Source organism: Vigna unguiculata, chromosome 4, assembly GCF_037176805.1.
Source record: "Vigna unguiculata cultivar grain cowpea cultivar isolate G323 ecotype 2 chromosome 4, ASM3717680v1, whole genome shotgun sequence".
NCBI classification, from domain to species: Eukaryota; Viridiplantae; Streptophyta; class Magnoliopsida; order Fabales; family Fabaceae; genus Vigna; species Vigna unguiculata.
This window is the reverse complement of record NC_140795.1, coordinates 46,219,278-46,246,505: the sequence shown is the minus strand read 5'-3', so window position 1 is coordinate 46,246,505 and position 27,228 is coordinate 46,219,278. Positions and strand designations below refer to the sequence as shown.

At 32.8% G+C, this 27,228-nt stretch overlaps 4 protein-coding genes and 1 pseudogene across 11 annotated transcripts; 1 reads left to right on the top strand and 4 right to left on the bottom strand.

Annotated features, from left to right (window-relative positions):
* Positions 1-668: 668 nt before the first annotated feature.
* Positions 669-1,399, bottom strand: LOC146887295 (uncharacterized). The gene is made up of 2 exons (XM_085672644.1): positions 1,139-1,399; positions 669-1,067 (listed from the first exon to the last, which is right to left on the bottom strand). The coding sequence occupies exons 1-2, from the start codon at positions 1,382-1,384 to the stop codon at positions 669-671; spliced, it is 645 nt and encodes a 214-aa protein (XP_085528770.1). The 5' UTR covers positions 1,385-1,399.
* Positions 1,400-1,552: 153 nt separating this feature from the next.
* On the bottom strand, positions 1,553-2,561 carry LOC146887294 (uncharacterized; annotated as a pseudogene).
* Positions 2,562-7,503: 4,942 nt separating this feature from the next.
* On the top strand, positions 7,504-9,516 carry LOC114182334 (small ribosomal subunit protein uS3x-like). The gene is made up of 6 exons (XM_028069194.2): positions 7,504-7,679; positions 7,788-7,935; positions 8,010-8,181; positions 8,794-8,848; positions 8,928-9,059; positions 9,194-9,516. Exons 1-6 carry the CDS (start codon positions 7,650-7,652, stop codon positions 9,365-9,367), a joined length of 711 nt encoding a protein of 236 aa, XP_027924995.1. The 5' UTR covers positions 7,504-7,649; the 3' UTR covers positions 9,368-9,516.
* Positions 9,517-12,157: 2,641 nt separating this feature from the next.
* On the bottom strand, positions 12,158-17,450 carry LOC114182145 (small ribosomal subunit protein uS3z-like). Its single transcript, XM_028068927.2, has 6 exons — positions 17,291-17,450; positions 17,039-17,186; positions 16,792-16,963; positions 12,795-12,849; positions 12,576-12,707; positions 12,158-12,443 (listed from the first exon to the last, which is right to left on the bottom strand). Exons 1-6 carry the CDS (start codon positions 17,318-17,320, stop codon positions 12,261-12,263), a joined length of 720 nt encoding a protein of 239 aa, XP_027924728.1. The 5' UTR covers positions 17,321-17,450; the 3' UTR covers positions 12,158-12,260.
* An 862-nt stretch (positions 17,451-18,312) lies between these two features.
* ASHH3 (histone-lysine N-methyltransferase ASHH3) lies at positions 18,313-26,949 on the bottom strand. 8 transcript variants are annotated; one of them, XM_028069622.2, is made up of 15 exons: positions 26,743-26,949; positions 25,088-25,113; positions 24,947-25,003; positions 24,470-24,596; positions 24,132-24,243; positions 23,060-23,159; positions 22,477-22,555; positions 22,218-22,389; positions 22,048-22,128; positions 21,805-21,931; positions 19,437-19,464; positions 19,215-19,296; positions 19,031-19,076; positions 18,862-18,945; positions 18,313-18,628 (listed from the first exon to the last, which is right to left on the bottom strand). In XM_028069622.2, the coding sequence occupies exons 3-14, from the start codon at positions 24,962-24,964 to the stop codon at positions 18,877-18,879; spliced, it is 1,041 nt and encodes a 346-aa protein (XP_027925423.1). In that variant the 5' UTR covers positions 24,965-25,003; positions 25,088-25,113; positions 26,743-26,949; the 3' UTR covers positions 18,313-18,628; positions 18,862-18,876. The 8 variants fall into 8 exon arrangements, with proteins under 8 accessions (XP_027925423.1, XP_027925419.1, XP_027925424.1 ...); XM_028069618.2 differs by having other exon boundaries at positions 24,947-24,990; XM_028069623.2 differs by having other exon boundaries at positions 25,079-25,113; positions 26,743-26,947.
* Positions 26,950-27,228: the final 279 nt, after the last annotated feature.

Genomic DNA, 27,228 nt, shown 5'->3' with positions numbered 1-27,228 from the left:
AAACACATTATCCTAAAATAATATATTTTAAAAATGAGTTAATTTTTTTTATTGAGTGTGGAATATTATATAAAACACAATTAATATGAGATAGGGGTGAAGACTGTAGTCGAATTTAATAAATCATCATTGAAAGCAACTTGATTAGAAGAACATAGAATTTCTTGACATTTGGATTATCAATGATAACTTCAATATTTATAACTCTTCTTCCTTCCGATATTTAGAATTTGTTCATCATTGACATCTATATATATATAATTCAGAAAGTCAAATTTGTTATTCGACTTGATTGCATCGTGCCCATGTATTTGTTTGCCACGAACCAATATATATATATATATATATATATATATATATATATATATATATATATGTACTTTTAAAATTCAAATATTTTAAATTTAAAGAAATGATATTGTCAACTCTAAGGCTATCAAACTCAAGAGTCTACGTAGACTCGTGAAAGTTTCGTAGTCTCGACTCGACTCGTAGACTCGTAAAAGTCTATTTCATCTTAAAAGTTGTATATAGTACCATACAAATTCAAAATTTCATCACCACAATTAATGCAAAAAGTAAATAATAGTTCAACACACATGCCCTAATTATATAAGTTCAAAGTACACCAAATACATATGTTAATACAAATCACAACATACATAACTTCAAATTTCTGGCTCCAATCCTCCAATTATATCATCTCCAATATCATATTCTTCTTCATCATCTTCTCCATCACCATCAAGCTCTTCCTCAGATGATAATTGTGCATCGTCAACATTGGCATCAAAAACTATATCATCAAGATCAAATGCTTCTAAAGTAGGATTAACTGAACTTGGCCCAACTATGTCAACATTTCCCTCGTCACCTTCGCCTTGAACAAGTTCAAACCCAACACTATCTCCATCTTCCGTTATCCATTCACCATCAGACTCAATATCATCAAATGGGAGAGCAACCGTTTTCCTAATTTGTTTACTTTTGAGCTTCAAGTTGTACATGACATAAACCAAGTCATTCATCTTTTTCTGATGCAAACAATTTCTTCTTTTTGCGTCCACCTATAAAACAAATATGAATGTTTACAAGCCAAAAATTAGAAACAAAAAATAACTTAACAAAGTTGACTTACCATTTCAAATGAGCTCCAATTACGCTCACACCCAAAAGAACTGCAAGTTAAGTTCAAAACTCGAATAGCAAATCGCTTCAACTTTGGAGTTCCATCTCCATACGTCTCCCACCATTCTCTAGGAATCATAACTTTCCTACAATCTTTTGCATTTTCCATTGAGAAAAGTCCTTTTGCAAAATGAAACTCTATAAGTTGCAAATTAATTTTTTTCCTTTCTGCAACATCCTTGACCAATCTTTTCATGCATTCATACAACCCTTCCTTTACCTCAACATCATCATTTCTAAATTTAGGTTCATAGTGCATGGGAGGGTTAAGGTAATATGCAGCCGCATGCAAAGGTCTATGAAGTTGATTATTCCTCCTCTCATCAATTATGTTCCAAACTGGTTCATAACTACAGTTATGCAATCATGCAATGTTAGAAATAATTCTTCTCCCCTTCTTGATAGTAATTTGATGAACCTTTAAATGTTTCTCAAAATCTTCAAAGATCAAATCAATGCAATGGGCAGCACATGGAGTCCAATACAAATGCTTCCATTTTTTTCATCAATAACTTCCCAGCTGCCTTGAAATTTGCAGCATTATCGATAAATTTCACTACATCATCCAACATCTTAAACACTTTATCTGCAGTTTTTGAGATACCTGATGTATCCAATGAATAAAGAAACACGGTCTCTTTAGGACTATTCACTAGAAATCCACCCATCAGACATGATTGTGCAACTGTTTCTTTTCCACTCCTCCTTAAACTCTTCAAGGATTACATCGATTTTTTGCACTGCTTGTTTCAAAAGTTTTTCTCTAATATCATGATATGATGGAGGTTTGTAGCCAACTCCATATCTTCCAATCATTTCACACATTTTTTGCAAAAGCAAGATTTCTAATAACATTGAATGGAATAACACTTGTGTAAAAAAATTCAGCCACTTAAGCATCAACTTTTTCTTTATCCCCTTTCTTGTATAGCTTATTTAAAGTAGATTGAACACCTTGACTGAATTTTTCCATTCCTTTATTTTTGAACATCATACTACTGCTACTTTGTTTGGTATCCACCTCATAAATATGCTCATCATTAAACTCATCAATTATATTTCATCTTCTTTTCTTTTCTGAAACATCCTTAGCCTCTGCCACAACTTTCATTTACAACTTTCACTTCTTCAGAAACTGAGGAACATGGTTCATAATCATATCTAGTACCAGCAATATGATGCTTAAATATGAAAATTCCTCCATTGAATGTTTTTGAGCAATAGTTGCATTTAACTTTTTTTCCATTGTCCAAAACATTTGTTCCATGTTTCCATCCAATGTTAGTACGGTTTCCTGAAACATTCTTACTTCTAGGTCTAGGAGGTCTAACATTGGGTTCAAAAGAATTTGAAGTTGTCCCACTTCTAGACATTGCAAAACAGCAATAACTAAAAATAAAATTATTTTTCTTTTTAGAAAACCAGAAATAAAAAAATATTAAATAACAAATAAAGATATAAACATACGTAATAACAATAATTAAGAAACTAAGAAACAATAAATAAAAAGAATAAATTATATAAAAAAAATAAAGACTCATTTTAACGGTACTGTGCGACCCATTTCAACATCATGATTCAAGACCCATTTCAATTTTAACACTTTTAAAATAACCACTGTGACCCATTTCTTCAGATCAAATCATAAAATGCAAACTGCGAAATTAGAAAAGACACATTTGCGAAGACCCATTTGCTTACCACTCAACTACGGGACGCAAAGATCAGAGAAGAGAAATGCGATGTCGCGAAGCTGGTCGGAGGTCGTGAGGCTGCGAAAATGTCGACGCTTTCACCTTCGATTCTCGTCGAGGCTGCTTCAATCTTTGCTTCTTTTTCGTTTAGGGTTTGCGAGGTATGCTATCTGGGGTTCAATCTCTGATTTCATATGGGTTTTCAATTTTTGATGTTGGGGCTTTTGTTTGGGTTTAAAATCCGCATAAGAACGACATATTTTCATGTCATTTTGTCCCCCATTACAAACTCGGTGACTTGTTTCGAACTCGCGAGTCTATTACGAGTCAACCGAGTTTATTCCGGGTCCACTCTGAGTCTGAAAAAAAACGAGTTTACGAGCGAGTTAACTCGTGAACAATGCACTGATTCGCAGACTCGTACGGATTTACGAGTCAACCCGCAAGTTCAATAACCATGGTCAACTCTATAATAATTTTCTTTTTCAAACATATATTTCAAGCATAGGTGTTATATATGTATCAACTTGTTACGCTCAACAAATAAATAAATGTATATATATAAATTAAGTAATTAATTACCAATACATATTTACCAATATATATCTTTAAATATATATTGATTTGAGTTTAAATGAACAATATTAAGTTCAATTAGTTGAGTATGTTAATTGAGCTCTTATATTTGACTATTTTAAGTTTGTCTAAAATATTGCCTATGTTATATTGAACGTTGTAATAACTTTTGGTATTATTTTCTGTTTCATTGCATAAGTGTTTTGTTACATCTTTTTCTTATCACTTGTGGTGTGTTTAAATATTTAAGAAAGTAATTTATTTATTTGAAAATTTTGAAATTATTTAAAAGAAAATGTCATGTTTTGATGGAAAAATGAAAGGAAATTAAAATTGAGTAATTTTTAAAAAGTATTATAAATAATTAAAATAGTAAAATTTTAAATTCACTAAAAGAAAGAAATCCAAATTTTCAAAGTTGTGGAATTGTTCATTTGTTATTATGACATAAAAGGTTCAAAGGTCCAAAGAGTCGAATTGGGTCGGACAGAAGGTCGAAACGAGTCAGTTGGGCTAAAGGTCAAGTTGGGCCGAGATGAGTTAAAGGTCGAGTCAGGTCTGTCTGGAACGAAGGTTGAGCCAAGTTGATTCGAAACAAAGGTCGAGTCAAGTAGGCCCAGACACAAGGCGGAGCTTAGTCGTGTCCAGCCTTAGGTCGAGCCGAATCAACCCAGATTGTAGGTGGACCAAGTCAGCCCAGGTCGTAGGTTGACTGAGTCGATCCAGACCAAAGCTCGAGTTGAGTTGACTCTGGCCAAAGACTTAGACCGAAGGTCGATATAGGCCTACACATGCCAACGACCTATACGAGTTGGACCAAGTCGGACAAACGACCTAAATAAGTCATCTCGGGCCCATGACAATGATATGTTGTCCTGGACCCACGAACGAAGCAGGCCGGTTTGATGACTTTGACGAACTGGGCTGATAACTTTAACGGGCCAACAACCTAGATGAGTCAGACCATGCCAACAACTTAGAGGATTGTATTATGAGTGATACTAAATATTCACATCTTTAATATGTAAATAAAATTTTAATTTTACCAATATTAACTTCATCTTCGAATCAATAATTTACTTATGAGATGTCCGTAACTTAAAGTGTTGAATTCAAATATTTAATTAATCATTCCAAAGATAAAAGAAATTAAGAAGTGAATCAAGAGCTGTTTTGGTAGAAAAAAAAACAAAATAATGAAAGAGTTGTTTGAGACTAAAAATAATGTAGTAGTTTTAATGCAACACTTAGATATATGATAGAACATCTTATTTTTATCAACCTTCTTCCTCTACGAAAATAAAAATGACATAAAAAAATATAATAATCTGGTGATATTTCACGTTGATTTCAATTTTAAAAGAGTCGGAGGTTGCGAAATTGGATACAATACAAGACTCCTTAGAAGGAGAAATCATAATTTTCTTTTTTCCATTTATACTGCACGAGACCCTAATATTAAGGTGAATAATAATCGTTTTTATCTATAAATATAACTCTTCATCATCATCACTACAAGAGTACATACATTAAATATGTTCTAACTTAAACAATTGTTTTTTTTTTTTGCTATAACATATTTTTTTTATCTATTATATTACTTAAACTTTGTTTTTGTTTATCAATTAAGAAAATTTTGCATTTGAATTTGCAAGAAGTTAAAGTTAAAGTTATTGTGATGTAGTTTGATATCTTATGGAGATTTGAAAAATTTAGAATACTTTGTATTAAAGTTGGGCTCCAATTTATAAAAAAAGGGCTTCTCCTTGCACTTCTAATGATTTCTCCTGTACCCCCAAAACTTACTTTAATTCCATCTTTGCCCATGGTTAAAAAATGAATTACTGTCTTTTTACCGCATTGCACCCCCAAATACTCGTGCCTCACCGCACTGCATCCCCAAAAGCAAATTCCCTGCATGCTCTGCACCCCCTGCACTTGGAATCTTTGACCTAAGTTTTTTTTTACCTAAGTTTTTTTAAGGTGCATGGCCTCCATCCTCCACACACTATCCCCCTTCTCCCTCTTCTCCCTCTTCTCCCACACAACAGCACCCACCTTCCCCCTCTTCTCCCTCTTCTCCCACACAACAGCACCCACGCCATCCTTTTCTCTTCTCCACACACCATTCTTCTCCCCAGCGTCGGCAACCGCGTTTCATCTCTTCCCGCCGCTTCTCCATTTTTCACAGTACGTGTGTATTTTGATTTTAATTGATTTTAGTTGTAGGTTTGAATGTGTACATCTTCACTGTTTTGTCTTAAACCTGCTTCGGAAATAGTTTGGAAAATGTGTTGTGTTGATGTCTGTGTATTTGAGAGATGGTTTTCGAGTTTTTTTTTTCTTTGTTTTAGGAAACGGATTGTGGAATCCGTTCTCCATCGCTGTTTTGTCTTAAACCTGCTTCGGAAATAGTTTGGAAATTGTGTTGTGTTAATGTCTGTGTATCTGAGAGAGGGTTTTCGAGTTTTTTTTTCTTTGTTTTAGGAAACGGATTGTGGAATTCGTTTCCCTCTTTTTATTTTTTATTTTTTTACAAAACGGATTGTGGAATCCGTTTGGGTTTTTTTTTTAGGAAACGGATTGTGGAATCCGTTTCCTTTTTATTTTTTATTTTTTTTCAAAAACGGATTGTGAAATCTGTTTGATTTTTTTTTTGAAACGGATTGTGTAATTCGTTTCCTTTTTTTTATTTTTTTTTTCAAAAATGGATTGTGAAATCCGTTTGATTTTTTGAACGAAATAATTGATTCAAATATATATTATATATTTACGACAGAGTAGCGTATAAAAGTAATGGGATGAGGTGGATGGGAAAATCAAAATTTATGGGAAACGGATTACGAAATCCGTTTCACAGTGTATGAAACGGATTCTGTAATCCGTTTGATAAAAAAATTTGCAAATTTTTTTATGAAACAAATTCTGTAATCCGTTTCCCATAAATTTTGATTTTTTTCGTGAAACGGCTTTTGTAAAAGTTTGAAACGCGTTATATAGTTTATGAAACGAAAAATTTCACTTCACAAGCAAACAGAAAAAAACTTTAACTCGTAAGAAGCTGCTAAGAAGGCTAACCTGGATGGGAAAAGACAACGCAGTTACTCACAACGACCTTCTTTCAAAGAACCAATGAAATAACCTTCAATCACAATAAACATAAATGCAAAGTAAAGACAACGACAGAATAAACAACATTCCTTAAAAAAAAACATAAAAGTGATACAAACCAGAGGGACCACCACTAGAGACAATGAAGGAATGAATGAAGGAAAGAAAATCTGAGGGACCACGGAACACACAGAAGAGAATGAGGGCAAAATTTGAAAAGAAAGCACTGGAGAAGAAACGGAACGCGAGCACAAAAAATAGTTGGGGGTGTAGGAGGTTGCTGACGCAGTAAATGAAATTTACTGCGTCCCTAACGACTTTCACCCACTCTGATAAATAAGGGTATAAGAGTCTTTTTTGGGAGTACAGAAGAAGTATTGGAGGTGCAGGGAGAAACCCCCTAAAAAAAACAAAGTTGTGCCTAACATTACAGTTTCTTTTTGCAACCCTACTATCTCAGTGCACACCTCCTATTCTTTTTTTGTGTACATTTTTGAACAAGAGTGGGCTAAAAAGAGTGAACACACCCCAATTACCAAGTAAAGTAGAAGGGTGAAATAAATGGACAAATGTATTATAAAAAAATGTTGTTTTTATTTTATAGTAAGTTTTTATCCATAAAAAACAAATCCCTCATTGTCATACTTTTATTTTTTTTAAATTTGATCTCATCAAATAATAAAACTTTATCTCAAGCCGCATGAAAAAAAAGTTGAAAGGGAAAATTTTTATTGAACATACTCAACCATTATTTATACTAATTTTTTTAATAAGAAAAATAATTAAAATTTTAAATATTAAAAATATTATATTTGGAATTTCTTATTGTATATTTATTTATTTGAAATATAATAATAAATTATAATTATATTTATTAAAATTAATCTCATAATAAAGATTGACCTATATTCCTTATTAGAATCTTAAGTAAGTGAAAATATTGGTCCGGCCCAAACCAAAACCCTATAAGTATATTCTTCCGAAATTAGGGTTTGCCGTCACAACCTCTGTTTCTCATTCTCTGTGTTCAGATCAGAATCAGATCGCCGTCGTTCCGTTACTTAGTGCTCATTTCCAAACATGGCGACTCAGATGAGTAAGAAGCGAAAGGTCAATAGTATCTCCGTCCGGAAACACCAATATTTCTGTTTGAGTTTCTGTTTTTCATTTTTCTGATATTTTGTGCGAATTAAATATCTGAATTGTATTCATAAACAGTTTGTTGCGGACGGAGTGTTCTTCGCCGAACTGAACGAGGTTTTGACACGTGAGTTGGCGGAGGATGGTTACTCCGGCGTGGAGGTTAGGGTTACGCCTATGCGAACCGAAATCATCATCAGAGCCACCAGAACCCAAGCCGTTCTCGGTATATATATGATTCTAGAACCTCTGTTGTTTTTGTTGAATGTTAGTTTATTGATTGTGTATTTTAATGTGTAGGTGAGAAGGGAAGAAGAATTAGGGAACTGACTTCAGTGGTGCAGAAGAGGTTCAAGTTTCCTGAGAACAGTGTTGAGCTTTATGCTGAAAAGGTGAACAACAGAGGTCTATGTGCCATTGCTCAGGCTGAGTCTCTTCGTTACAAGCTCCTTGGTGGTCTTGCTGTTCGCAGGTATGTATAGTTTTCAGCAAATTTATTCATTTATGTAATGATAATAATATTTATACAATGATAATTATATTTCTGTATTTTAGAGTTATCAATACCAGGGATTACAGATTTGGGTATTATGAATCTGTTAACTATTTTTTAATGATTATGTGGGTTGTTTAGTTTGTTATGAAATTTCAGAATTGTTTTTGGAAGGAAAGTAGGAAACTTTTGTAAATTGTTTTTGGTTAAGATGTTGGTTTTAATTTAAAGCGATGTATTTCTGGATTCTTTTATTTGAGAGTAATTTATCTTCATGTTACTGTAAATCCTACTACCTAGCAATGTATAACTCTTTTATCCTAGAGTAAGTTAAGTACTTCATAGTAAATTCTACAACTTAGTTAAGTATTTCTTTGTTGCTTCTAGTTATACCAAGGTTTGGAAGCAAAATTTGATTTTACCTTTCAAATGGCAATGTTTACATATTTACTAGAATCAAGTTTGACTGGTGGCAGGATGGATTCTTGCTACCAGATGGGAGCTTTATAATGTTGGAAGTTTGGTGAATAGACTTCATCTGCATGTCTGGCAAAATTATAATATTTGTTCATATTGAACTGTTTGTTTCAGGGCTTGCTATGGTGTTTTGAGATTTGTGATGGAAAGTGGTGCCAAGGGATGCGAGGTTAGTTTTATAGAAGCAGTTTTGTCGTATTGCTTTATTATGTTATGGTTTTGTTGTAATTGTTATTTGATTTGAGCAGGTAATTGTCAGTGGGAAACTAAGAGCTCAGAGAGCCAAGTCCATGAAATTCAAGGATGGGTACATGATTTCTTCTGGACAGCCAGTGAAGGATTACATTGATTCTGCAGTGAGACATGTTCTCCTAAGACAGGTTTGTTTCTATTTTTTTTCATGGATTCCTGATAGTTTATTTTTTGAAAGCAGGGTTTCATACATCTGTATCATTTTCCAATTCTCTAATCATAGAATGATTGTACTAATGATTTTTTTACTGTTGTCTTGTAGGGTGTTCTTGGTATAAAGGTTAAGATCATGCTTGATTGGGATCCTAAAGGAAAACAGGGTCCTAAGACTCCCCTCCCAGATATTGTCACAATCCACACTCCAAAGGAGGAGGAAGAATATGCCCGGCCTGCTTCTGTGTTGGCAACAGCTGATATTGAGGTCCCTGTTGCTTGAAAATGTTTTAATTGCTCGACTAGATTTATATTCTGAAATAGCACCTCTTTGAGTATTTGATGCCGAAGACCCAGACCGATTTTTGTAGTTTCCTATCTTTTCAAGAAACCTTATCCTTGAGTGCAAGTATTCAAGCATAGATTATTTTATATTCCCCCTCTTTCTGCTGTTTGAATTGTCTTTTTGGGTGTTATATTATTTAATGTTAAACATTTTTTGAGGTTCATGAGAATTTTAGGAAGTGCAATGCGGTATTAGATTTCGTACTGAAGTTATAAAACTTGTTCGAAAGGTGATTTAGCATTGAATTCTACTGAAAAGCAGCTTACTGTTATCTTTAACGAGGTTTTTGGAACGACTTTCACGGTTAATACTTTAGCGAAAAGAATAATTTAGATCCTCTTCCTATTGGATAGAAGGGAGAGAACAGCTTCTAAGAAGAATCCATTATCATTAATAGGAGGAAGATTGACTCAAATGTTAGAGATTAAGAATTAGTGAGAAAAGGGTTAGAGAGTAGCTGCTACAACAAGTATGTTGTCACCATTTGTTCAAGGTCGTGTCATTTATGCTTAACATAATTGTAGTTAGCACATTAACATTTGATTTTTTGGTTGTAAAAATTGTAGAATAAAGAAGGTATAGTTTGTAAGTTATGAAGGGAAACAAAATTTATGATTTAAAATATCTCTCCATTTTTCCATTATCTAATGTCAGAGTAAATGAGTTATTGATTTTTAACCCACTAAATAAATCATTTACAAGATTGTTATTTACTTGTATGCTCCCATCTCTTCAAACTAAGATGATCAAACAACTATCTTTTTCGACTCCCTTTCGTTCCCTCAATTCTTCCTTAAAGAGAGAATGTCAGTGTTAAATATTTTGGAGAGTAAGGAAATGCAGAGTGTGAGGAAATGTTTCAAGAAAAAAAAGAGTGAAACCACCTAAAATTAATTCCCTAACAAGAAATGGAAGATTTGGCTAGAGAAGTTGTAGCTTCTCTTAATCATGTAAATCTATATTATTAATAAATATTGTTGTTTGGGCTAATTTATTTTAGCACTCGTTTTCTTTCTGCAATTTAGTAAGGTATGGTAAAATGTCAGATTCTATAAATTATTCTATATATTTTCCATTGCATAATTTAGAATTTAAAACAATGTTTTATACATTGAAACAATTAAGTTAGAAATATATTTCTAAAATTTATTTTAAACTATATAACTTTTAAGTGTACTTTGAATTTGAATGATAAAATATGAAAATGCAGAATATATTTTGGAAATTCTCTTCTATAATAAACTTTTAAGAGTAAGAATTTGTTCTAATTTTCTAAACGATAGAATCTAAAATATATATTTAGATTATTTTATCAAATATTTAGACCTTGAACAATTTAGACTTCTTTTTAATACTTGACAAATGTACATAAAGAGACATAGGGTGCACAAAGAAATACCGATTGTGTTCTACTTTTTAGAGTCCATTTGCTGTTGCGCTTTCCACACGATTCTTTCCAATTCTTTAATTATTCTCTTTTTCCTTTTGACATTTAGCCGATAACCATGAAAAATTATACATAGGTACATGAGCATAGAAAATATAACAGTTTTTAGATTATCGAGCTTAATTAGAATAGTTTGATTCAGTTCCATTTCATAAAAAGACAATTTTTTGCTGAGTAGTTATTGAATGATTACAATTACTCAAATATCGCACCATGAAATTACCTAAGAAAAAGTTTGTTTCGGCTTTTAAGTAAGAAATGTTTGACTAACACTCCAAAAACATTGTCTGCAATATTTGCATTTCAAAATCTCTTGTAACTCTTCTATAGCGTATAAAAATAAATAAATGATCATAAAATACATTATTTATCAATTCATATCATATGATGGATTTCAAATTTCTTTTAATCTTATACATAAAATATATAACATGAATTTTTATATTCATTAATAAAATCTATAGTTTTGTTATTTTTGTACTTATTTTTCACAAATTATCAATAACATGAGAAGTCATACAAACTTAAATTGTTAAATGATTTTTTTTTTTTAAAACTACTACAAACTTATTCCCTTTGATGATTTCTTTGCTTCGTTTGCATTATTCTAAAAGATTAATCTCCGATGTCTATTAAAATAGATTACTCCAATCTCCGAAATTTTCATACATTACACTAATGTAATTAACTATTTTAAAAATATCTAACAGTTTTTAGAAACATTACAGTGATGCCTCTAACCTTTAATACATTATATTGATATCTTTAATTATTTAAAAATCACTACGCCCATGATTAAGTTAATGATTTATCTGTATAAAAAAATTAATATAGAAAAACATTTAATATATTTAGAAATATTTTTCAGACTCTGCAAATAGCAGTTATGGTTCAACTTCACATATAATTGACTGAATAACTGAAAAACAAGAGTATGGAATCAATAAAATTAGTATTTTAATCTAAAACTAAGTATATTTTTGGCCCCATACTGATTTTGATTGATGCTTGTATTTTAAAAAAATCTTGACAAATTAAAACTTCATAACAATAAAAAAACCCTAAACCCTAAACTTAAAAAAACAAATATTAAATTTAAAACCTTTTTTTTATCAATTTTGTAATTTGTAAAAGTAAAACTTTTATCAGTAAATATTAAATTTAAAGTAAACAAACAAGACAAAAACACATTGAATTTGATTTACTTTTTGAGAAAAACAGTTTTCCAACAGCAAAACCTGTAACAAAATTTAAACTCTCCACTGCTCAGCAAAAGAAGATTAAATCATAAAAAAACTGTTTATGCTTAAATACCAAAATTTAGAACTAGAAATCCAACAAATACTGCATAGGAATTCAACAACCTATTAACAATCAACATTTTTAAGCAACAGGAACCTCAATATCATTGGCCAAAACAGGAGCAGTAGCAATAGCAGGGTGGCTGTATTCTTCCTCCTCCTTGGGAGTGTGGATTGTGACAATATCTGGGAGGGGAGTTTTAGGACCTTGTTTCCCTTTAGGATCCCAATCAAGCATGATCTTAACCTTTATGCCAAGAACACCCTGTAAAACAATGAGGAAAATTTTATTTGCACCGTCACAACTAAGTGTAAGAAAATTAACAAAAAAGTTGAAATCCAAATGCGAAATGACATTAAATAAAATAGTATCAGGTAACGAAGAATAGCAGCAGACCTGTCTAAGGAGCACATGTCTGACTGCAGAGTCGATGTAATCCTTGACTGGTTGTCCAGAAGAAATCATGTACCCATCCTTGAATTTCATGGATTTGGCTCTCTGAGCTCTCAGTTTTCCACTAACAATGACCTGCTCAAGCCAAACAGTAATTATAACAAAATCATTGTATAAAGCAATACAAAAAACATCAGTTCAAAGAGGCTTCTGTAGACAAACCTCGCATCCCTTGGCACCGCTTTCCATCACAAATCTTAAAACACCATAGCAAGCCCTGCAACAAAGAGTTCAAGACTGTAGAGCTTCCACAGAGACAGAATAATTGTATTCGCCCAAAATAAAAACTTTAAAAGCTTCTCAAGTCCTTAAAAGCACTTTTAACAATGTAAAATATTAAAATGTGTTCCTATAGAAACAAAGTAATAAGATGAGAAGCTATCATATACATATATCATCTCAAGATACATTACCATTAAACAACCACAGAATATTGCATTTATCATGTTCCCAGAGAAGGAGTTTACAGCTGAAAAGGGGAAAGGCTAAAGTGTATGGGTGAGGGATTCATTGCTTGGAAGTCCCCAAGGACATGGTAGTCAAAATCGAGATGTTACTCGGGTCGCATAGCAGAGTATTGATTATAAATTGGGAATTAGAAACATTGATAGTAAGATCCTACAAAGTTTATGAAATACATATCCACAAAAAATCATATATAAGCACATTATTGAACTTCAGTTCAACATGATAAGCAACAAAAAAAAAGTAAATAATGAACAGTAAGCCAATAGTTGTAATTATATAGTAAGCACCCATCCTAGTTACAATAACAGTAAGACAATAGCCCCATCCTAGTTAATTAATTCTAAAATAATAATTCATATACAACATATAATCTAGCAAGTTAAAATCATACAAAGATCTTCAACCCCATTATTTCCAATTTCATCTGCTTCACCATGCAAATTAGTAATGTTAAGATCATCTAGAGGTGTACTTTCATCTTCAACTTGGATTGAAACCAAGTTTTCATCCAAATCCAAGCTGTCTACCTCGAAATCTAATCCTTCATTCATGCTCATCTTGCATGATATACTCATCATTGGGTGAACAATCATCAAGATCAATTTGAACCAGTTTTCTTGTTTGCTTCTTCTATGCTAATTTTGAATACGCCATACCAAAAGCATCATTCATTGTTTCCTTCTCTTTTTGAGGACAATACAAAGGTAAATATGATATGAAAGAAGTAACTTACCATCTAAAAGGAACTCCAATTACATTCAAATACGGAGGAATTACATGTCAAGCTCAATACATGATGGAACAATTCAGTTTTGGATGCTCATCACCATAAAACTCCCACCAATCTATTGGAGTTGATAAATTAATTGTCCTATTGGCTAAAGGTAAAACCAAAACATTTAGCTCGTTTTTTGAAATCGTCAATTTGAACATCAATCAAATCTTTCACCATCATTATTAAACATTACATTAGATCTTGTTTCATTACCAACTTAGATTTAAATCCAAGACAATAATGCATTTGAGTGTTAAGGAAATAACCTGCAACATGCAAAAGGATGTGAATTTGCTTATCCCACCTTTCATCAATAAAGTTCATTAAAAGCAAATAACTAATCAAAATATATCACACTAGTTAGTTCTCTGTTCCAAAATCACTAAATTAATAAATAATACATAGATAGTCAAATATCTTTTCTGGACAACATTGAAAGTTTTTCGTATATTCTCCTTAACTTGGTCCATTGCTTCATAAAGGAAGCCCGTGGCTGGGAATAAACAAACTGAAACATAGTTCAAATAGAGGAAACACACCCTTTAAACAAATTATGATAGTTCTCCGAAAATCCTTATCCTTCCACATCCTCAACTATTTTTCCATCATTTGCTTTTGCAAACCTATTATACTTCTATTCATTAACAGTAAACATTCTAATTAAAATTACCTAATTCTCATGAAGCCCCATAATGTCAAGTAAGATGTGGCACAACGAGTAAGAATAGGCCTCACCAAATCTTGCGAAATGGTGTAGTAGAGAAACTAGAGAAGTTCTCAAATAGATAAAGGTTGCAATTTTAATGAATTAGGAAGTTCTTCTCATAATCCTCCAATTTTAAGTCAACACAAGGTATCCAAAATAGTATTTTCCTCTTTGCAATCATCATTTGACCAACAACTTTGTAGTTTACTGCGTTATCTGCCACAGCTTGGACAACATTGTCTTCCACCACCTCTTCAACAACACTAATAAGCTATTGATCATCTCAAACTTTTGCAGCTACTGTGGATATTACAGATGTATCTATGGACTTGAAAATCATGGTTCCATTGGGGTTGTTCACTAGTAAAGTTTATTATTGTTCTTTTCTTGTCGGTCCAGCCATTGACCATAATTGTAGATCGTGTTTTCTTCAATTCATCCCTACGTGCTTGTAAAGCAAGAACATATTTTAAACTTCCTCTCATGATGCCTCTCGTGTTGCACCATGTGACTTCTCGTGGCAGCTCTTAGGTTAGGTAAAGAGGGTTTTATTGGGTTGGGATGCATGACCCGTTTTGTAACCTCTATCCTACCATGAGATTAGAGTCAAATATTTGGAGGAAGGTCAAAATACATCTCTTGTTTTACAAGCACATAGGGAGTAATGGAAGAAAACAAGATGTACGATTATGACTAATGGTTGGATTGATAAGGAAAAAAGTACAATAATAAACTTCCTAGTGAACAACCCAAAGGGAATTGTGTTTATAAAGTCCATAGATGCAACTGCTATATCCAAAACAACTAGGGAAGTTTTTGAGATGAAGGATAAAACATTGTTGAAGAGGTCCGAGAAAACAATGCCATTAAAGTTGACAGATAATGCAACAAACTACAACTCTGCTGGCCAAATGTTGATGGGAATGAGGAAAATGCTATTTTGGACACCTTGTGTCACACATTGTGTTGACTTAATGTTGGAGGATTATGAGAAGATCTCAATTTATGAAGAGACAATTCCAAAAGGTAAAAAATTGCTACCCTTATATCTATGCAAAAACTCCTCTAATTTCCCTATGTCAACATTTAACTAAAGGAAGGGATTTGGTGAGGTAGGGTGTTACCCACTTTGCTCCATCTTACTTGACATTGACATTAGGGTGCCTTCATTAGAATAAGGGTGATTTAATTAGAACGTTTACTAGCAATGAGTGAAAGTCTAGCATGTTTGCTAAAATAATTGATGGTAAAGTAGCTGAAGATGTGGTTTTAGGTAAGGATTTTTAGAAGAATATCATAACTTGTTTGAAAAATGCATTGCCTCTAATTGAAGCGCTTCTAAAAAGTCAGCCATGAGGTTCATTTTTGAAGCAATGGACAAAGCTAAGGAGTAGACACAAAAGGCTTTCAATGCTATCAAGAAAAGATATTATTCAATCTAACTTTCTATATATTTGTTTGCTAAGATAGTGATTTTTAAATTGAAATCAGAAAAACTAACTAAATGTAATATATTTTGGTTAGTCAAAGCCTTGGTGGAACATCATTGATGAAGGGTGAGACAAGCAACTCCATTTGAATGCTGCAAGTTATTTTCTTAACACCCAAATGCACTGTTCTCCTAGTTTTAAAGGAGATTTGGAAGTGAACGAAGTCTAATGAAATGTATAACTACGACTGAGGATGAACAAACTCTTATTGATGTTCAAATTGATGATTTCAAAAAACGAGGTACATATTTTGGTTGTCCTTCGGTTACTAGGTCAACCAATTTAAAGACTCCAACAAATTGGTGGTCTTACAGTGATCAGTATGCTAACCTCCAAAAATGTGTCATTCATGTATTGAGCTTGATATGTAGCTCCTCAATATCTGATTGTAATAGAAGTTCCTTTGAGATGGTTTGACTAGAATGATAAAAATTACTTATCGTTAGGTTGAAAAATTTATTGCACTCAGGATAGAAGAATTCAGACAAACGTCACTTCAATAGAAAACCAATTTTTTAAACCAAAATCAATTTCCTGATCTCCTCAAACAACCAATTTTGCAAAAGCCTCTCTAAGTACACTAAATCAATCTACCACAATAAAGCATAAGCAAGTAGTGCACAGATTCATAATACCCAAAACTAAAACCCAGCCTATCTAAAATTCAGAAATACTATAATCATTATATACATGAATAAATTTGCTGAAAATTAGACATACCTGCGAACAGCAAGACCACCGAGGAGCTTGTAGCGAAGAGACTCAGCCTGAGCAATGGCACATAGACCTCTGTTGTTCACCTTTTCCGCATAAAGTTCAACACTGTTCTCAGGAAACTTGAACCTCTTCTGCACCACTGAGGTCAGTTCCCTGATTCTCCTTCCCTTCTCACCTACACATCAAATCACAACCAATAAACTAATCTTCGATTGAACCAAAGTAACAGAGGTTCTAGAATCCCACTTACCGAGAACGGCTTGGGTTCTGGTGGCTCTGATGATGATCTCGGTACGCATAGGCGTAACCCTAACCTCCACACCGGAATAACCATCCTCCGCCAATTCACGTGTCAGAACCTCATTCAGTTCCGCGAAAAACACTCCGTCCGCAACAAACTGCACAGTCACACCGTTCAAATATTCAATTCACACAAAATATCAGAAAAAAAAAAAAAAGGAAAGAGAATTTGTTATTGTTTTTGAATCCATAAACAACTAACCTTTCTCTTCTTACTCATTTGAGTTGCCATGTTTAGAAACAAACAAAGCGGATCTGATCCTGATCTGAACACAGAATGAGAGTTAGAGATTGTGACTTCAAACCCTAGTGTGTCTCGGATATGACTTGTGGAGTTTTGGATCAGGCCCAGATAAAATGTTTTAAATTATTTAAAATTATACTTTTTACCTAAATATTATTGTTCTATGTTTTAAATGCAAAAATAATTTAGAAATACACTAAGAAAATAGGTACAAATTAATTAGGAGACTTATTACAAAAATAAGATTGATGTAATTTTTTAATAATTAATCTTAATCAAGAAAATTTACAAAAATTGGAAGGTGCGATGAGATAAAAGAAGCGGTGCAAAAAGAAGTTCCAAAATACGGCCCTATATGCTTATCTACTATGCACTATTAGGAGCCCATTTTCATATTTAAACTTCACAAATGGTCATACTTCAATTTGATTGTTACTCTAAACTCTAATTCTGGAAGGAAAGGATGTTGTTATTCATGTGTTTTTCAAATAATAGATGTTAAATTACAACATAAATTATTGCATTTGAAAAAATATGTTTTTTTATTATAAATTTTGATCTTATTTACAAAATTTCTTGTTGCATAACGCTGTGAATTTTTACAAGTAATCATGAAATATAGAGCTAATTAGATGCTTATAATTTTATGTCTGAAAAGTTAATTTATTTTACATTTTCTTTTATACTAACTTTATTATATTACAAGGCCAATTAGTGGTTAAATTTTATGGCGCAAAATTATTTGAACAGATAGTGATTAATTTAACACAATGTCATAATGATTTTATATTCATACAATACACACAAAAGAATCTCCAAACATGAGTGCTCCTTTGCATTGGTCATGTAACATTCAATAAAAGAAAATAAACACAACAAAAGAGTAATGGATATTTAACAAGTTTCTCCTTGTTTTTCTTCATCAGAACTCCCTCATTATCAGTAATAACCTTATGCTCGAAAATTTGACAGTAAAAAAATACAGTTGAAACAAGAACTACACATATATCCTAGGTAATGGTACAAGAAGAATTCTCATTTTAGACAGTGCTTAGGATTTAAAAAAATACAAAGATTATTTGCAGTACTTTGAACAACAATCATCTAGGCTAAACACCATACAGTTTGTCAGAAGAAAACAAAACTTATTGATATCTTGAATCAGTAAGACTTGTGTTTTCATATATCCAGCTTCATATTCCGTTGATCAGAGCCTCAGCAACTACAAGAATTATGCACATGCAATGAAAGAATAATGACTGCGATTTTCAGTTTTTCACCTCCTTTCACCTGCACCTGAACAACACACAGGTATTAAGTAATCAATATATTCAGAACTGAATAACATGCCCTAATAATCAGCATATACACTAAAAGTAGATCAACTAGTTTTCACCATTTCCCATGTTGGCAAATCAAATTAAAGTGTCCTGCCAATTTGGAAATTTACCAATTAAAATACAATATATCACAATGTTATGCAGATAGATAAATCATGCAAAAAGAAGTATTCAATAAGTAGTTCCTACCAAAAAGTTGCATTACTATCTCACAAGCTCCCAGTCCTCTTTTGACATGTCATAAATTTCAACATGACCATCCTCGAACATGATCTGCAAAAGCAAAAATAAATACATGTTCATATTTGGTGACAATTTTCATCTAAATTGTCAAAATCCAGACAAAGAAATCCCTTACTGAATGTTTTCGAGAATATTTATCAAACCGTTTAATGACTCCAAACCTGCAGAATTTTAAAAATGAAAATGATTAAGGATATAATGTAGTTATGACTTTATCAAGTTACCTAACTTAAGAAAACATACATACATAAACTTCAGAAGACACTGCCACAACTAATAAAGGGACAATTTTACCATACCTCTCCTTTTCAAAGAGTTTTATTCTAATAACTTCACCAATGCAATTGTGTAAGCATTTTCGGTGGTCAACACGGGAACCACCTAAAAAACCAAGTGCAACAGGGAAAGTGGTGTTTTATATATCGAAGATTAAAAGAGGAACTGATCATAGATTTTATGCACATTTACTTTCCAGAAGAAAAAAATAGTAAATATAGTACAAAATAGAGAAGCAAACGTACCAATTTGCAAACGTCCATTCTGATAAACCTGTCCAGACAAAAATACACAATTAGTCAGCAAAACAGATACTAAATTCAATAGAAGTGATTACGCTAATTAAGTAGTATGGAATGTGCCCAGTAGTTTAAGTGTTTATTCTCCCTCCTTAATGGCTAGCTTTTGTGGTGTAGTTCACCAAGGCTCTAATTAATTGGCATTAGAGTCAGTTGTCAATATCTCAAAAAGGTTAACACCTGTTAGAAGTTTGGAATTTAAGCCTAACTCAACCCCCACAAAACCGGTTTGTAAGGTGAGGATTGCATCCACTGATATATTGTGAATTGGCCTTATCTTTAGTCGATGTGGGACTTCCAACACACCCCCTCATGCCGAGGTATATTCATCTCGTGCGTGGAACAAGAAATTAGTGGACACCCCCTCATGCCAAGGTATACCCGATAACGGGTGGAACAGAGAATGTCCAAGAAATTTCACTAGGATAGGCTCTAACCTGGTTCTAATACCATGTTAGAAGTGAAATTTAAGCCTAACTCAACCCCACAAAACCGGCTTGCAAGGTGAGGATTGCACCCACTTATATATTGTGAATTGGCCTTATCTCTAGTCGATGTGGGACTTCCAACAACAACAAATAAGTTGAGTGAAGTGTCATAGAGTTATTCACTGTCTCTCTGAGAGAGTACAACGATAGAACTTTTTGGTTCTCCCTCCTTAACGCATCAATAAAATATGTAGTGTTAGTCTTTGGTTCCTACCCTTATCAATTTTCTTAAAGTTCTTATCAGTATCTAAAACACCTTTAACTTGTTAGTTTGTTAACTTTTTCATAAACTAAAATTACCTTATGCACAAGTTAAAAATATAAAAAGTAGAAAAACTATACAAGAAAACTTCTACAAATTAAGCTCGGGAAGAAGTTTATTTCAAATTTTTTCCTAATTTCCTCTCAGAAGGAGCTTGTGGAAATGAATTTCAATGAACTCGGTTTCTCTTCTCTGATTCTCTGTTCAGCAATAAATTTTCTCTCTTTGTTGTTATAAGATAATTTGTGGAAGCTCATATTTGCCATACTTCTCATTCCCATGGTAGAAGGAGGGTATCTTACGTTTCCATGGAAAAGGAAGTTACTTTCTACATGTCTACCTATCCCCAATCAATTTTTCCACCTTTTTTTTTCAAATTTTAATTAATTTTTTAAAATGCTAAATACCAACCAAATGGTGAATTGACTTCAATTAGGGTTTCAAATAGTGTGCAATAGCAGCGGAGCAGAGTGGCCAAGAGCCACTACAAGAGCTGCTACAGCGGAGCAAATTTCTAACACTCGTAACTGATCAAATAGTGGGCTGCATGGCGATGGTAGCAGTCATAATGGCAGTGCTATGTGTTGGTTCCGAGAAAACCCTCTGAATAGAGACATTACAGCTACCTCATGGGGTTATTTTTGTGGCGAGTTTATATGTAAATAGCTATAATTATATAAAGAAATTTAGAAGAGTGACCATTCCACTGTCCACTATCCCTCTATAGTGTCAGCACCACTATAGAGGGATTCAACTCAAGGTGCCGTATGCTCTTTCAGGCACATAACTTGGTGACACGGAGAAAAAGCAAAAAGTAACCGATTACTCAGAGGAGATTCACCTCAAGTGCTGTATGCTTTTAGGCATATAACTCAGTGACATGGAGAAGGAAAAAGCATAATGTAAACTCAGTGTACTGTATGCTTTTAGGAGTATAATTCAGTGACAGAAGAGAAACGCAAAAATGTTGTGAGGACAAGTCTCGATGCAGAATTTCAGACTGTATGAAGCCATTTTGTGAAGGGTATTGCACACAACCCAGTTCAATGTTTGTAAAAATGTTCCTTTAGTGTTTCAATTGGTATTGACTAAGGGATTTCCTAAAGAACAGTTTTGACATGTTTTTGGCATTCACCAACTTAAGAGAGGGTAGATAATTTTATATTTGTAATTTTTTATATCCACTGTCAAGAGTCAACACATTTAAAACGTTTTACTGCAATTCACCATTTGTTTAAATTCACTAATAAAAGCCATACTCGAACAATTCATTCAGCCACACCTACGAGGCTTGTGCAGTGGTCAAACTCAGCATTATTTAATCCTCTGTTACCCCTTTACCCCTAATTCTTGCACAAAATATGGAGTCTGTTCTTTTATATTTATTTTAATGTAAATGCAGCACTGAAATGATAGACTTACGGACCTAATAATAAGTTCCCAACGTAAACCCAAAGAAAAAGAAATGTTACATCATAAGTCACTGGAATAAATTAAAGTTTCGTAGAGATCAGAGAGAAAAGCATAGATAGCATGGCTATTTTGTATGAGAAGATGAAGCCACCTGGTATGCAACTAATTTTAATGCAGCATCTGAAGACATTTTAGGTTTGGTAGGTCGAACACCCAATTTACGCCTACATGCAGCAGCACCACAGTGACAATCTTGATCTGCACCAAACTGAACAAACCTGCAACGTAGTTAGAAACATCCCAGCCAGCCGGTGTCATGGTAGCATAACTCGGGAGAAGCCAACACCACCAAAACTTAAAGGGTGTAAACCAAAGAACAGGTAAGTGCTCATACTGGTAATCGTAAGTCAGATGCTCGCCCTTTTGTATGTCACGAGTTGCAAATATGCCAATTCTGGTTTCACCATCAATTATCCTTAAAAATGGAGAAAAAAATTCACGTTACAGGAAATGTCTAAATCCTGCAGCAACATCATCATAGAAATAAAACAATTAGTAATCAACCATTTCTGCATCTCAGTATTGGGACAGCAACTATGGTTGATGTATCTTGATTTGTTTCCCTTATATGTTGCATCTATCACCATATCTCGATTGATTTCACATAAGTAGAAATTTGTTTCCCCACGATGTTTCATGTTCCAAAGCCTTTCCTCACATGTTCTGTCATCAATGACTGTAGAGAAAAGGCAACACTTGTAAGTAGCTTTTAAAGTAGTTAAGTAAAAAATCATTTCATAAATATTGATAGGAAAATAATCACCTTCTCCAACATATTCTATAACAAACTCCCCGTGTTTGATATCTTCATCCGCCACAATACCAGAACCACATTTCTCAGTCTACAGAAATGTTAAATCTCACCATGTCAAGTGTAGATATTAGAAGAGAAATGCAAGTGATCATACAAATTCAAATAATCTAACTAGAATAAAGACATATCTATCTATGAGAACAAAAATAAAGTATTGTGATGATAGAAAAGTGGTGGAGATAGTGAGGGGAGAACGAGGATATTAAGGAATATAGTTATTTTCAAATTTTCAAAGTTACTTTTATGAATGTAAATATTTTTATTAGTTTCTTTAGCAAAATTGAATAAAATAAGGCTAAAGAACTTTCAAGACAAAAATTTAAAGAAACACACTGCAATATAGACTCAAATTAAAATGAAAAACAAGAGCAACTAAATTACATAACCATGTCAGCAGGACACATGCAAAAATTACCTCAACAAGTTTAAACGACTCTAAACAGAATCGTGATTTTGCTATGAAAAGAAAAATATAGGAATAACTTTTGAGAACTATATTATAACAAAAAAATCCTTAGCCAGAAATTTATACCTGAACCAATTTCATCTTTTTCACTGGGCGATTCTGGAATGGTTTGTTAAGACAAGAGCTCCCACATTTACAGCCTGATGAACAGCTAGACAGAAGCATACTACAGGAACAGTCAACATGATGAATAAGCTATGACTTAAAATTATGTTGAAAATTCCTAAATAATGACCAATTTTAGTGACAAAAAAATATGTTTAGAGAACAATTGGAAGACCAATTTCTTTCATAGCCCAAACCTTGGTAGTTAATGTTAGTGACCAATTTAGATATCAATTCATAATAAAAACTATTTTAGTTACCAATTTAAAAATCAATTATAATTTTTTATTCATAACAGAAACTATTTTAGTTACCAATAATTTTAGTTTATAAATTGGTCACTATAGTAACTAATTATTTTTAGTGACTAAAGTGGGTTATTATTTATAAGTTTTCTTGCAGTGTATACTTGCATATATAATATTATATGATACAATAAGCAATTAGAGGCTTTATGTTAAATAGTAAAACAAAGTACTAGGTGCACCTCTAATATCTAGAAACAATAACCCTTCCAGCCATTTTAAACATCACACAACTTCACAAGGCTAGCAATTCGCATGATTAGTCAAAGAGGTAATAACCCTTCCGATGATGGAACAAGTTCAATGCTACACCATCTCATTCCTTATTGGTTTTGAAGGGTTTGAGAATGCAACATGCTTTCCAGGACATGGTAGCTAGCTTCGGAAACAATCATTATAAAGGCTCAATCAAGCAACAATGAGAATATACAGAGCTAGCAATATTAACCATATTTCATAAACTAAGCATGCTTATGAAGAACTTAGTTAACCACACTATACAGCTCATTACACAAATACTCAAACAGACACCAAAAATAAATATTTCTGACAAAAAAAAAATGATGATTTTGGATGGTTGACTGGCTGCTGACAATAAACTTAATAAAAACATATAAATAATAGAAATAAAGGAGATTTGGGAACATTACTTAATATGGAGTAAAAACGTACTAAAAATGAGAATAAGCACAAGGTTACCCTAAAGAACATGCAAATGGAATACTTACCCACAATGGCAATCTCTACCACATACACTAGTAGATCCAGCAGAAGTACAGGAACAGAATATGCCATCATCCTCAAACCGGGATCTCTTGACCTTCTTGGTGAGATATATATCTTAAATTTGTAAAAACAAACAAATATAGACGATTATCTAAAACTCTAGCCATCTGAACAGACAAACTAAGTAAAACAGGATCACATAATTCAGAGGCATTTAGGAAATTAAAAACAACTTAAATTCGAGCAGGATCCATACATGCAAATTTACTTATAAACCATACTGCTCTACATGAAAGATACACAATTACTGTTAACATTTCAGAAGAAGTACAAAGGATACTGCGTTTTATATAGGTGTACTGCATTGGTTTCGATTTAAACCAATCTGGAAGTTCAAAGTCAACAGGTTCTTGAAGCTCCTTCAACAACTTGTTGAATACAGATCCAAAATGAGTCTGCTCAGTATTCTGTTAAACAGGAAAAAAAAAACAGGAACTAAATCAACAGACCAAAGGCAATTCATTCAAAAGGAAAAATTCTAATTGAGTTGACTAACACAATAGCAATGGACTACCAACAACATATTCCAAAAAAATTGAATCTGATATGAAAAGCCATCAAAACCAAAATAAATTATTTGATTAAATGGGCGATCTTAACTTAAAAGGACCAACTAAAGATATGGCACAACTAATCGTAAATTCTTGCTAGTAATTTCTATGCACTTGGTCAATCCCCCAGCATCATCACATAATATTTTAAAGAACTTAAGCGAATGACTAGTCAAGTCAAAGGTATTACAACAACACTAAACAACCTTTTTCATGGCAGGCATGAAATCTGATAGTGTACTTGATATTCCTATGTGATCAACCTGTATCTCAGTTTCTCAATAGAAGCTCAAACCATAAATCGGATATTGAAAATCAATACCACAAAATCCACATACAAGACTTACTTGATTCCTTCAAAGGCATACTTTGCCTACAAAATGAAGAAAAATGTATCAGCTTTAAGCAAAGTAAGACACCAAAATTTTTCCCTATGCTGAATTTCCAAAATCAATAAATCAAATCACATATAAAAAATATTTTTTTCCTGTCTATGTTAGTGCCATGGCAAACAGAAACTAGACAGGATAAGCAGGCAGAAAGATGGTTCAATATTTATTCCTTGACAAGCAAAGTTGGGAATTGAAAAACAAAAGAATACATAATGAGAAAAACTGCACAATGAAATTTAAAAAAATATAAAACAAATTTATCTAATAAAACCAACTCTATTTAATTGAAATTCATAATGAATCATTACTACCATGCCATCTTAATCTGTAAAGGGAACTCCTCCTCGTGTTACATTAATTTAAAATGAACAGAAAACTTCAAAGTCTTTATTTTTTAACCACTAATAATCAGCACTTTATCTGTCAATCAATTTAACAATTTTGAAATTTGAATGCAGAAATAAGGATCAGTATAGGAGAACTTAAAAGAATTTTAAATTAGTATTAAATTGAAAAATTAAAAGGACCCTTACATATACACAGGGTTTGGGTTCTACACACCAGCAAGGATCAATTTAATTTCCTAAATCCCATTCAGAAGAAACCCCCAATGTGCAAGTATCTACCTTTCATGAATTCCACTAAACCCATGGCCCATATTTGGGGGACAACATCAATCACCCCCACCCTTCTTCTCCTCAACTTGCTATCTGTTGACATTGGAAACTTTCAATCCTTTCAAAATCTTCCCCATTACCCAATCTTTCAACTATTTCATTATCCTGCACTGGACAAGTACTACTCTTAATACAGCCAATTGCTCCAATAAACACATTTTTTCCCCACAGATTAATAATAAACGAGTATCTGTCTCGTTTTATAACCCTTCTCACTACTTTTTCATTGCATGGAAGGCAAAGAAAATAAAAAATAAAAAGAGGAAACAAAGTTCTGAAAATTTTGCAATGGGGTAACAACTATGAAATCCTACACTCACAATTCACAATTATCCTATCCCCCCCTTCCCTCTTATGCTTTTCCCTTCACCAAACTCAAGAAAATTCCTCACAGACAAAAAAAAAAACTTTTTTGAAAAATTCAAACTTTTCCCCCCCTTTTCCTCACAAATCACAATGTTTTCTCCCCCTATTTCACAAATCACAATTGATATCCTACATTTGCAAATCACGGTTCTCTCCTCCCTCGACCGTCTTCTGCCACTTTGCCCTTCGTCCAACCAAAACAAGATCCTCAAAGAAAACAATAACTAAGCAACTGAAAAATTCAAACTTTTTTCTGCCCCAGATTTAGAATTAAACACAACAGAGTGAGGAAACCAGAGAAGGAACAGGAATTATAAACTAAACAGAGAAACGGAACAATAAGCAAGAAACACAAACAGCTTTAGCAAGTAAAAACAAAATTTGGCTCAAACCAATGAAAAGGGTTGGAATGGTAGTAAGTACAGTGTAAAAAGTTAAGAAGTACAAAAGGGTTGGAATGAAATCAGCGAGAATTGAAAAAAGATTCGTAGAAGCAGAACAAGTACAGTAAGAAGAGGGGCAAAATGGGAAATATGTGCATAATCGAAGACAAGAAGAAGAGATAACCTGAGATGGGTTTGGTGAAGAAGAAAGTGAGATTGGAAACGAAATGGAATTGACGGTGCCAATGTATATTTACACACATATATATATGTCAGTATATATATATTTGACAAACTCAAAAAACTGTCAAAGCGCTTCTTGGTTGAATCTCAGTGGAAAGCTTTTCAAACTTCAAAAATCTACTTCTGATTCAGAACTTAGGCACCAGAATAGGGTTCTGTCATTTTTAATTATATATATATATATATATATATATATATATATATATATATATATTTAATACTACTCAAATTTATTATATAATAATAATAATAAATGTTTTGATTTCATCGAATATTTAATTTTTAAAATATTTTTTTATGTTGTAATTAGTCAAATTATTTTTTAATAATACTTCAAACGATCATATAAGTTAAGGATTCAATTATCTAGAATTATACTTTTTTTCATATTAGAAAATTAAAAGAATATCAAAACTACAGTGTATAC